Source organism: Ursus americanus, chromosome 23, assembly GCF_024610735.1.
Source record: "Ursus americanus isolate L20-20 chromosome 23, mUrsAme1.1.p, whole genome shotgun sequence".
Classification (NCBI taxonomy): Eukaryota; Metazoa; Chordata; class Mammalia; order Carnivora; family Ursidae; genus Ursus; species Ursus americanus.
Window position 1 is genome coordinate 24,257,653 of NC_142149.1, and position 12,699 is coordinate 24,270,351.

The window sequence follows — 12,699 nt, forward strand, 5'->3', positions numbered from 1 at the left end:
TGCCCGGCAGCATTCCGGGGCAGCCCCTTCGCTGCAGCCCTGATCTTGCCAGTTGTTCGATCTCCTAAGGGAGGCTCAAAGGTTATGCAGTGCCTCCAGGGTAAACCACGTCCAAAAAGCAAGATCAGATGGCCCTTCCAGGAACAGCCTTGAAAGGTATGACATTGGGAAGGTTTTTCCTACCATCAGTGTACTCCCGAGACTCCTGAGCAGAAGGATGCTTGTCGGGTCACCTCTCCCCATGTGCTTCCGGAGGCAGAGGTGGACAGGATCACATGCATCACTGGAGGGTAAGTCACACCCCCCCTCCCACAAAGTACATGAAGAGCTTTGTGTCTGCTCTTAAATCAAGGGCTCAACAGTACTAGTATCTTCTTTTACAAGTCAGGCAAGGAAAAAGCTTAGCCTCCTGAAACAAACGAGAATTTGATCCAGGAAAACAGTTTGGGATGGTCATTACCAAAACATCCTATCTATACGCCTAAGAACCAGAAGGCAAAGGCTCCGTTGCTGCCGTCCCATCTACGAAGACAGCTTTGGCCATTTGTACACCTCCATATTGCACACAACCCACTAGGAATCAAGGAGCAGCCTTTCCTCCTCCTCCTGCATCTTGTTCTGCCCCTGGACATCATCCATCCGGCACTTATGTTGGGATCGGACAGAGCCAGGAGAACCAGAGAATCATGACGATAGCCTATATAACATGAAAACTGCCTAAAGATAAGCACTTTAAGTATATATAAGCTGGGGTAATAATATAGTAAATGCTCACGGGTCTCTTTCACATAACTGGCTGGAGCCCATGGGAAAAAAAAAAGTCCTTTGAAGCCAACTTAACCACAATCTCATGGCTCTAGGGTGGCTGCCGGGAGGCACTGCAGATAAAGGACACATGCTAAAACTAAAGACTTTCAAAATTATTCTGTTCAGAAGCAGAGTCAGACTCATTCACTTAACCCTAATTCTGGCAGCTGGGGGGAAGTATCAGGAAGCAAAACTGTCAGGAACGATTCAAGCGCCTTCCAGGAGCAGAGAGAGATGTAGGACATGTGGTCTGGTGTTAGAGAAGAGCGGCCAGGAAACCAAGAGCAGAGTCTGAAGCTCCCCCTTTGCCAGCATAACAGGATGAGCAGATCCCTCCCTGGGCCCCGTGCTTAGTAGTCTTCCCTGACGGACAGCGAGTCCTCCCTCTGCGTACGAAGTTGTAACTCCCGTCCCCCTGGTAAGGCGTGCCGCACGCAACCACACAAACGTCCTCCCTCGGGGTTCTGTACCTCCGCAAACGGACTGGCGCACAGCCGAGCAAGCTGTCTGGCCTGGGCCCACACGCTGGCCTGGCTCTCTACACCGAACCTGACTGCTTTTTACCCGTTGATCTTGGACATAAAAACTCGAACTGGAACTACCATGGCTCGGACACCAGAGGCTTCTGATCTCATGGTCTTGAAGAAAACGTGGAGAGTGAAGAGCTGAGTAAGAGTGTTTCTTAGAAAAAGGAAGCAGCTGTCCCGAGAAGGTACCTGGACATCCTGAGGGTGCTTGGCGGGCTTCGGCAGACTGCGGCTCGCCTGCCCACCCCCTGCTGGGTCAATGCAGGCACGCCCGGGGCGCGGGCATGCCGCAGCAGGTCCCCAATCGTTCCCGGCATCTGATGCCCCCCTGGTCCAGCTCAGGAAGTCAGGACCAGCCGCAGTCTAGTCTCCTGAGGGGTGGCCTACCACAGTGGTCAATACCTGGGCCCAAATCCTGCCTTGGCCCCAGTGTGCTAGGTGAACTCGGGTCACTTGACTTCTCTGGGCTTCAGTTTTGCTGTCTGTTAAATGGGGAGAATAAGAGACGTTATAAGAGGAAGAGAAGAGAACTGGCACTCTCAAGAACTCCTGGTACTGTCAAGTCAGCCTAGCATGTACTCATTTTTAAGCTTTTTATTTGGAAGTCATTTCAAACTTCCAGACACAAGCACACGAGCAGTACATAGGACATCCATAGAACCTTTACCCAGATTTGCCTTCAGGCAAACATTAGCCCCACCTGCTTTGTCATTTGCTTTCTTTCACGGGCACTTCTTCACACACACGCGCACGCTCGGCACCGACATGCTCACTCACACTCAAGACACACACTCACACACACTCACATTCAGATACACACACGTACTGCCCTTTGTTGGGTTTCTGCGTGGTGTTCCATTTGAAAACAAAGACGTACCAGAGGGTGGGAGGTTCGAGATGAAATGCAAACAAAGGGGGGGCCTTGCTACTTGGTGATGGCTCCACTGCTCCTCTCCCTCCTCCCTGCCACCAAGGCAGACAGCTAGTGGTCGGGGGCCCTGGCTTAGGGATGAACCATTCCATGGACAGGGACCAGAAAAAAATACTTGATACGGAAGAAGAGAGTTGGTTACTCTTTTCTTTAAACAACAAAAACCACAAAAAAACAACAACAAAGCATTGATATGAACCATGGAAATAGCTTTATTATACAGAATTGTTTTTTATAATGTTCATTATAACGGGATTTGGCCTTATGAAGTTGAGAAGTAACAGGCAAAGGAAGGGTGCACATAAGCATATGGTTATCAGGACATTCAAGAATTCTATACAAAATCTGATTTCTTAAGAGAGGTAAGCGGGTAAGAGCTGCCTGGAACCCTCTCAGGAGGGCTAGGTAACCTCCGTGAAGCACACCAATTTCTCCATGATACCAAGTCCCTGGATGGAGCTTTCTCCTGAGTTCAAGTCCCCACCAGTCCCCTTTACTGGGCACACACTTGTCTCATGAAGGCATTATCATGTATCACAGTGACTCTACTCCCCCTTAACCTAAAGCTAGGAGGAGGAGACACACTCAAAACAGAGCATGGCAGGGAGGGTGGGAGTGGTTTGCATCCGGGGGTTCCCTACTGGAAGATAAGCTGTCATTATGATGCCAGGCCACCTGAACCGACCCCCCATCAGAGGAATGCACCACCCACATTTATTCCCAGGTGCTCTCTGGGGTTCCACAGTCACACATAAGAAAGACACGCTTTCCTATAAGCTCCAGCTTAGAGGTATCTTCCTGACATGGCTCTAAGCCCAGTAACCATGACCATGACCCCACGAAAGCAGGAAAACCATGCCTGCCTTCTGGGCCTAGCTGTCCCTGGTGAACTTCTCATTCTACCTGGGAATTGTGTATCTGAAACCAGTGGGAGGTGCTCAAAAGCTGCCACCGTATCACACAATGTCATAACCGTCACCTTCCAATTAGCCACACCAAGTGAACAGTCACTTACGGGGTGCTGAAGAAACAACAGACTTCGTTGCAGCCCATTTTCCTTTCCAATTTTCTTTTGGTCAACTGAACAGATGAATTTTTGCTCCTGGAATACAGGCATACAAGCAGAAGGGAAACACGGGCTGGGCGTGGGCTGGGCAGGCAGCAGAGAGGATGCCAACTTGGGAGGAAATTCACAATGGATTCGCCACACGTATGTGGGAAGAGCCCTGGGATCAGGAGCAAAAGGGCTTGATAGTCACATGGTCTTGGGCAAGTCACTTCCTTTCTAGGCCTCATTTAACTTATCTGCAAAACAAGTCAAGGCCACCTGCACCTTCACGACTGTCAGGAGGATGAAGGAGAAACATTCTAGAGTACTGACCAGGAGCAACAGAGAGCTAAATGAATGGAACACACTGTTAAAACTAAAGCTCTCTATCTGCTCAACTTCCCTGAAAAACACAAAAATTTGTTGGGACCCCCAGGCTCTTTCTTTCCACAGAAGCAGCTGTTTTTGCCTTCTCCTGTGAACACACAACTACCCAGGACCGCAGTTCCAGAGAGAGTCCAGGCGCTAGTCTCGGCAGTAAGAAATAGAAGAATGGGTGTGACTTGCACTGCCTTCTTCCCAATCTCTGCATCGGACTCCGTAACACTGCGACAACTCTCTGGCTGCATCCCCTCGGTCTCGCCAAATGCCATCCAGCTCCACCCTCAACCCCGGTTTGTCATATCTGATGGGTATGAGTTACAAAGACAATCCCCAAACAGAGGCCGCACGGCAGGTTTTCAGCCAGCTTGCAGGTGTGGGGCAGGGAGCACACGTGTTATCAGCGGTGGTTTTCTCAAAGCGGTGTAGGCGATCAAACACGTACCAAGCGGCACAGAAAACTCGTAAAGGGAAGGCAGTGTGTGGGGCAGGGAAGAGGAGAAGGGAGGGCGAGTTAAGAGAAACTGTCTTTCCTTCCTCTCAACTGCAATTTTACTCTGTTCAAAGTTACCCCCAGCTGGGCAGGTTTAGAAAACCATCTAAGGCACCAGGTCCATGGCTGGCAACCTGAACAACAGAGCAACGTAGATTCCATGGATGACAGTGTATGTGTCCAGGGCGTGGGGAATGCTAATGAGCATCTCTTTCCAGTATTTCCCAACTTGCTGGGGGGAGGGGGGCAGGTGTGGGGAGAGGAGAAACAGGATGGTGCCTGGCTTGGGAAAGGGGGCTTCCAATCTGATCACACCTCTAGATAGAGCCTGAAGCCCCCCTCAGGCCCGTAGACAGTTCTGCTCCCTAGCCTAGAAAAGTCACTAATTCAGATTTCGTTTATCTGCTTCCCTTTGTATACATTAGCACTACTAGGAATTTGGTGTAAATGTACCTTTAGTGAAAAGACACCCAGTATTCATCTCGCTTTCCTTGGCCTGTCACCCATATCCACTTCTAAGGCTAAAGCCAGGTAGTCTGGCTTTTTTTTTTTTTTTAAACAAAATCCTAAATGTTGGCTGTTTCCATGGATCAACCTGGTAACTAACTGCCCAAGCTCACCCTCTGACTTTAAGTGTGAGGGGAAGGGAACCTACCGGCCTAGCAATGACATCCATGGAAATGCCACGTCTTTGCCACCAGCTGGGCTTCAAGCCCAATGACCAGGATGAATAGGAGACCAGTGATTTAAAGAGAGAGAGAACACTAACACTTCGGGGGGGTGGGGGGAGGTTGCCTTGGAAGTAGCTGCAGAGGTATTATAAAGGGGGCACAGTGTGTGGGGACCAGAAGTGGGAAAAACCATTTCAAGTGAGACTGGGGGAAGTGTGGCTCACTCTCCCCACCCCTGCTGCCTTTCCAGCAACTCAATCCAACAAGTATTTATTGAGCACGACACTCCCCATCTGCCCTGGCCCTCCCTCTGCAAAAACACTCAAATCTGTTCAAGCTGCAGGGTGAGTTCCATTGCACTTGAACTTGAAACATGAGGTGCCTACCTTTTAAAAAGGCAGGCACACAATTTGCAGCAAGGGCTGAAGGGACTAAAGAGATCTGAGAAAGTGAAGAAACACAGCTGACCAGACAGGGCCACACCAATGTCACTTTTGAAACGGAAGGGAAAAAATAAAATAAATAAAACTTAATTTAACCTTAGGGAGAATAATACACCAACCAACTAAAAAAAAAAACCAAAAAACAAAAAACAAAAAAACAAAAAAACAAACTTACTGGAAATATCTCGGTTAATTCTCCAATTAACCCTACCTAACACGAAAGGAATAAATATTCCTTTATTCTATGCCTCCTCCAGCTTGAATTCCGTTTTATTCACTTGTGGACGTGTTAGTCATTTGCTTCTAGAGACCCATGTTTATCCTACCTTTCCCTCTTCAGGAGGTGAGACCTCAGTGCTCTCTAGAATGTTTTCATTGAGGATCAGATGACAGGGGATTCAGGTAACAGAGCTGGGGAGGGACCAGACCTAGGCTTATTAGCATAGTTCTCTCCAGGTCGAAAACCCACCCTCCATCCACAGGATAGGGTGCTCAGGGTCTGAGAAGAGGCATCCCGGACTTGCAGCTCTGCCCTGCCGAATACTCTACGAAGCCACATCCAGGCGGCCTCGGAGAAAACTTCACCACTCCTGATCACAGGCCTGCTGCTTCGGATCAACCAAAGCCCTCAGAGGAATCTTCCCAGGCCTCCCCCAACCTCCACCCCTTTTCTTAGGGAGCTGGAAACAGAAACCGCTCCCGTGCAGGCAGTGCTGAGCCAAGGCACTCCATCCATCCCCAATACCAGCTGGCTGGAGCTCGGGAGCAGGGCAGGTTAGGTGTCCAGAGCCCCCACTTCAGTTCCAGGTTCCCCAAGGGCTGGAGCTAAAAGAGTCCCTATTACGAAATACTTTGATAGCATTCTTTTCAGTTCATTAAAGCCACCCTTGATTGGCTGTGGTTTTCTGACACAGTAAAAGTCAACTGAGGCTTATTCGGGGCCTGAGGATAAACATTTAAATGACTCCAAGCTGAGCATGCAGCTTTGTAGTGACCCTGAGGAAAAGCGTGGAGGAGGAGAGCGAAGTGCCAGGAAGAGTTTTTCAAAACCAGGAGGTTTGGTGGGGACCCTGAGCTGGAGGCTTGAGTGTGGGCAGCCAGCTGTAGAGAAACTCCCTCCATCCAGCTGTTCCCAAGAACAACGGCCCGTTCACAAGCTCTACACCGCTGGAGAGGAACTGGAGCACGGATAATTTATAACTTCAAATATAATCCAAAACTCTTTTCTCTCAGAGCGCAGGATTTGTTTTTGACCTAACAATGTGAATAGACTCGGCTTGTGTTTGGTTAATTCATAACCCTGCAAACCAAATAATGGAACCCTCTACGAAGACTCAACTCAGCCCTCAGCCGGGGCAGAAGTGGGTGTCCAGGTTTCTCGCTCATCTTTTGTCTGTTTCCATTCTTCCTGGCCCCTCTTCTATCCACCTAAAAGTGGGGCAAAACTTATTAAGCCACAAAGAGATTGTCCACTCCCACTCAACAAACGTGCTGGTGGGCACCCACCTTCACACTGAACTGGAAAGCAAACACAAGGTTTCCCCTTCCAGCCCCTTGAAAAGGCTCCAAACTGCCTGTAGACTAAGGGTAAGCCCCAGGAAAGCATTGGAGCTGGTGTCAAATAGCATTTGATCGCTGTGATAGTGTCAGTAAGACTTCAAAACCAGACCTGTCTCCAGAACATGTCACACCTTAAAGTGTGAATCCTATGGCACAAAGGGTCTATGGGACAGGTATAAAAATCCAGAGGGGAATGCTTGATTTCTTTTCTTTTTTCTTTTCTTTCTTTCTTTCTTTTTTTTAGTAATCTCTACTCCCAACGTGGGGCTCGAACTCACAACCTGGAGATGAGAGTTGTGTGCTCTACCAACTGAGCCAGCTGAGCGCACGAGGATGCTTGATTTCTCACAGTTCCATTAAGATCAAGGAATACACTGAGTAACGTACAGAATTGTTGAATCCTTATGTTGTGCAACTGAAACTAATATAAAACCGTATGTTAATTATGCTTTAATTAAAAAAAGAACAAGATCAAAGAATAGTGTGGCGTGGGTGCCCATCGCACCATTCAGTATAAACTAGCCAAAAATATGGGTAAAGTGTTCTCTGCTATTAAAGCCCACCAACCACTCTGGCAACATTCACATGGCCACCATAACTGGAAGTTTTGCAATCCTGCCCCAAATTTTCTGGAGATCTATCTATATTTGGAACCAGAGAGAATGATGTCCTCTTACCACCACACCCACTTTTGTTCTCACCCCTCCTCCACTGACCTCAAATGGTTTAAAATATCCTAGCTCTATGTTACACGAGTGGAGAACTTCCCATGTATATATAATCCTTTGCTACCCAAAACATGGAAGAACACAGGGACCCATGCTCCTTTAGGTACCGATGGGATAAAGCAGTTAGGCACTGCGGCCCCCAAATTTCAAGGGTGCTGTCTCTGGTGATAATATTTAAGACAGACTTCAGCAGTATATTTTGGGGAGCACATGCCTGGGGCAAGCAAAGCTGTCAAAAGCAAGTTAGCAGCATCAGGCTAAGCGGTGTTTAATGCTTCCCAAACAGAAGCTGCCTCAATCACAGAGAGCTCAAGGATGGTTATAGATCTTACGGGATTTTAACTGCACCCCCAGGCTTCATTATAGCAAGATGGCTCCTTGGCATTGAGAAGTCGGACTACTTCTGGCACCAGGGTCCAGGAGCATCATGATTTGATGAGGGCTTTCTCTCAAGGTCCCTAATAAGGGACCTTCTTTATGGGGTTCGAGACCTATCTAAATACCCATCCCCCAAGGACTAAGTTTTCAAAGCATTGCAAGGAAAGGAGTTTAATAATTACCAATAGCATTGCTAATAACAATGCCGCCTTCTATTCACTGCAACGGCCATCCTGGAGAACCCAATGGATGTTTGAAATAAACCCACCCTATGTCCCTGTGGGGAAGGCAGTATTTTAAGGCAGCCACGACTACTGCCAGCTGTCAGTGATCTGTTTGGAAAAATAAAAAGTAGCCAGAAAAATCCCAAACAGGAGATAAACCTTAAGCCATTTCCAACTGTGTTCACTGAGTTGTGGGTGGTTTGGGAGGGGTTATGAGGAGAGGGGGTGCACATTTGCCTAACAGTCAAGCTTTTATGTAAATCCAAATTAGTTTATGTCTACTGAACACATGCCACCTGACAACGCGGGGTGGGGGGGGAGGCAGCCTCCATTCACATGTGCTGATCCTCCACAAAGACTGAGAACTGACTGGAAGCTGATGACCCCCCCCCTTTTCTTTTCGCCTAAAACATGAGGGGGGATACAGGCTTACTTTTCTTTACTCCCTTAGAATTTTCTGAGGAGATGTACACCACACGCAATGAAACGGATCTTTATATAGGAATAATGGTAAGGAACATTGTTTAAGACACGGGTAGGCCAACTTTTTCTGTAGAGTGCCATGGTAGTAAATATTTTAAGCTTTGTGGGCCTTATGGTCTCTATCACTACTACTCAACTCTGTCCCTGTCGTGCAAGAGCAGTCACAGACAATGCTAAATGAAGGAGCATGGCTGTGTTCCAATAAAACTTTATTTACAAAAGCAGGCAGAGGCCTGGATTTGGCCTGCAGGCCATAATTGCCAACCCTGGGTTTAAGAAGGTTCTGGTGGGCAGAGGAGGTACAGAGGCAACATGTGGTTCCCCCAGCACCCAGCTGACCCCTGTGGGGCTGGTCCACACAGAGGAATTTGCAAAGCTGGATTAAACATTATCTTCATTCTAGAGATATGGAGACAGAGATACTAAACAGGATGTGGACCTGGACCTAAGACTGGAACCCAGAACATTTCACCTCCCAGTCCCATTTTGTCCCTCAATAGTCCCGGAAGAACAGAAAAGTTAGCAGCCTCCAACTGACGTAAGACACAAATGAGAATTTAATTAAAGGGGGAACTGCCGTAAGAAATGCACCCTGGGTTGCTATTCCCCACGGATGGAGCTTAGCTTTCTTACACTTGATCTTCATTTTTCTCACTATTCTCTTTTGCCTTCCACACCCCTAACCCAGGCTCAGAAAAATGAAGCCATTCCTCACTTTATGAAGACATCCCTCATGGATGAATGGCCACAGAAGGTAAATCCTGTTCTTTACACCATCACCCTGTTTTTACAAGGTCTCATATATCTTGTCAGGAACACAACAGGGTGTGTGGTAGAGAGATAACGGCACAGCCCTGAACACTACGTCACTTTGGGATGGGAAAGAAACAGTGACAGCACCTAATTGTCCCTGAATCCCAGTCCCAGTTTACATGCCTTTTTAAACAGTTGGGCTCTGGAGCCCTGTTTAGAAAACCTCATTTAAAAGACGAGGGAATAAAAGTGCAAGAGGAGGCCTTGAAATTCTGAAACCTGCAGTACTGGTTTCAGACCAATATGGGTTTGCTCTTTGAAGCCTGAAAGGCAATGGGTTTTGGCCAACAGTGCTCTCACCTTGGCTGGGTGGAGGGGAAGGCTAACGATAAACGCTGATAGCACCTTCTAGGTGCCTCCGCACGTTGTAACTGTTAACTCAGGATATAGTTATGATTCACCTTCTAACAGATGAGGAAACTGAGGCACAGAAGTTAAGAAACTTCCATGCCACACAGCTACTAAATGGCAGAGCCTAGAATCAAAATTCAGGAATCCTGGCACCCAAAGCCTGGAGGATTCTCTTAAGGGTTTATGAACGTAAGGCGTTTCCTCCTATCGCAAGTACACCACGGGCCTAGAGGAAACCACTTCTGCCACTTCTCAAGTCTAAGGAATGAAAACAATCTGAACACACATAGACAGTAAAGTTAACATGTAGAAGACCCGATGTGCTCCCAAACCAAAGGCGAGGTACATTCCCTTAATGTCTGCTCACAAAGGAGTCCACCGACTCAGACCCCTCTTTCCTTCCATCTTTCCTCTCTCCCGCCTCACTGAAAATCTATAGATAATCCCCCTATATACCAGGTAGGTGCCTCATTAATGCCTATGGGATACTAAACGGCGGAGGGATAACACATCAGCCCAATTCGTACACAAGAGACCACTCAACTTGCCCTAAATCATCCAACAAGTTACGCAGAACTCTAGCTTCCTATGGTTTTTACCAGGATCTTCGGGCCTCCGGCCCTATAAAAAGGAAGAGGCCATGTAAAGAACTCAGTTATCCAAACCTACACTCTTCTCCATTCCACAGCACCCACCAGTGTTTGTGCCTTTAATGTTAGTTCTATAGTAGACGCAAAATAACTGCTCTTAAAATATGACTGCTAATAGATTTCCAGCTACCGCATAGGCAGGCTTTCTGTTGATTTCTACTAAAAGTGACAAAGGTTCTGGTGCTTGCCGTTCTATTAACTTCTCTGGACTCCAAGGAAGTCCAAACAAAACCAACAGGTTTGTAATCTTGTAGTCTGCTTAAAGCTCATGACAGGCATGAGTTTGGGCACTGCTCTGCTCTACACCACCAGATTCTAGGCATACTTTGACTAGTTGGTCACCATCTTGCTACCACATTTGACCAAGTTTCTGTGTTCCAAGATGCAATGTTAACATTTACAGTGAGGTCCAGATAGACTTGGGACTTTCTACTTCAGAGACCCTCTTAATCCCATTCCTACCTAGAAAGGCACTGTAGCAACTAAACTTTCAGGAGGGGGGTGTGCAGCAATGAAGCCTAGCAATCACAAAAAGCTCAAGAAACTCTGGTGTAGAGAATGTCATTAACCATTAGACGGCGGGGACCATGACTTTTGTACATTTGGTAGACTCCGAGGCTTTGGAAGTGTACGATGATCTTTTTCACATCTGGTGTGAATCAAATGCAAGCCTCACTTTCAACTTATTGCCAACCTCCTCATGCAAGTAGGTTCTTTTTCCCATTCCTCACTGCCTGCCTTTGTGGGGGATCCATCACAGCTTTGAGTGTGAAAGCAAGGTTAATCTTGCTCCTCCCTAGTTTCCCCACACTCACCACATCAAGCTGCTATTAAGACACCGTTTCAGGGCTGTTCAGAAAGTGGGGGTATTTGCCACAGTGTACTTGATTGTAGCCCTCACCCCACTGCCACGTTGGCTGGCAATGCCCGGGACTAAACAGCCTTGGTGGGGGTAGGAGAGAAAGGCAGGGGGCAAACTGCCCAGGCCCTATACACACACGCACACCATGGTTGGAATGAGCCAGCCATATTAAGCAGGTCAATGATCTGGGAACATACAACTTCTGGGCTACACCAAGAGGAATGCAGGGAATCGGAGCGGAGCGTTTGTACCGTAGTAAAAGCCGTTAAACTAACTTATTCCAACCTATTCCAACGGCTCGGAAGAAATCAGCTCCGGGAGGTGGCATAAAAGGAAGTGCACGTGAAGTGGGGGGGGGGGGGGGGAAGGAACTCCAGAGCCGTAGAGCGGGATGCTGGGGCCAAACTCAAGTTAGAGAAGTAACACATGGCTCCACGGGGCTCTCCTCCATGCCCCTCCCCCTCCCCGTGCAGATGTCCAGCGCCCACCGGCTCCTCGCTCCAGCGCCAGCCAGCACAGGGCGCCCCCATCACGCGCCACTCACTCCTTCCTCACACCTCGCTGCCACCCCTGCATCTTCCACTCACCCCCACACGACACCTCTGCCCACTTTTCGGTTACGCCCCCAATGCCAGCCTCCGTCTGCCATGTCCCTCCCCTCACCTCCCGGCCCCGACTCCCTGCACACTCTGTTCCAGCCGTGGACCCAGCGTTCACCGCTCCTCGCTCTCGCTCCCTCCGCCCTCACAGACTTTGCGCGACCCTTTTTCTCTTCCCTCGCCCCCATCCACTTTCCCCTCAAGCTTCTCCTCGTACCCCTCCCCCCCGTCACGCGCCCCCCCCCTCCCCCAACGGCTCCTCCCCCCGGTACCCGCTCCAGGCCCCGCTCACCTGCGCGGCCACCCCCGTCCCGGCGCTGGTGCGGCTGCTGCAGCTGGAAGGGGACCGTGGCCCTGAGCGGCTGCAGCCCAGCCCGGGGGGAGCCGGCGGGGGCTGGAGGAGAGCAGCCCCGCCGGAGCCCCCCGGCCCCTCCGCGCCCCGGCCCCCAGGGACCTCCGCCTCTGCCGCCCGCTGCGGCCCCTGCCATCGCCCGCCCGACCGCCTGCCTGCCTCGGCCCCACAGCGAGCCCCACACAGCCCCCCAACCCCCGCTGCGGCTGCTTATCTGCTCTGCGGGGCGGAGACCGGCCCCCTCAGCCCAGAACTCTCATTGGCCTACAGAGCCCCAGACCCCGCCTCTCAACCAATCCGCGGCTTGTTCTTCCCACTCCAGAGGATGATTGGTCGATATGCCTAGCGATCCGACCCAAGACCCCACCCTCGTCCCGCCCCCTCCCGCTTTCCTTCAT

The 12,699-nt window shown here is 49.5% G+C and overlaps 1 protein-coding gene across 1 annotated transcript in view; it reads right to left on the reverse strand.

Annotated features, from left to right (window-relative positions):
• Nucleotides 1–12,482, reverse strand: part of FAM117A (family with sequence similarity 117 member A) — a 42,712-nt gene extending 30,230 nt beyond the window's left edge. Inside the window, exon 1 of the mRNA XM_087854485.1 lies at nucleotides 12,242–12,482. Coding sequence (XP_087710611.1) covers nucleotides 12,242–12,437 — 196 coding nt within the window. The 5' untranslated portion in view covers nucleotides 12,438–12,482. The remainder of the gene's footprint in view (nucleotides 1–12,241) is intronic.
• Between the last annotated feature and the right edge of the window lie 217 nt (nucleotides 12,483–12,699).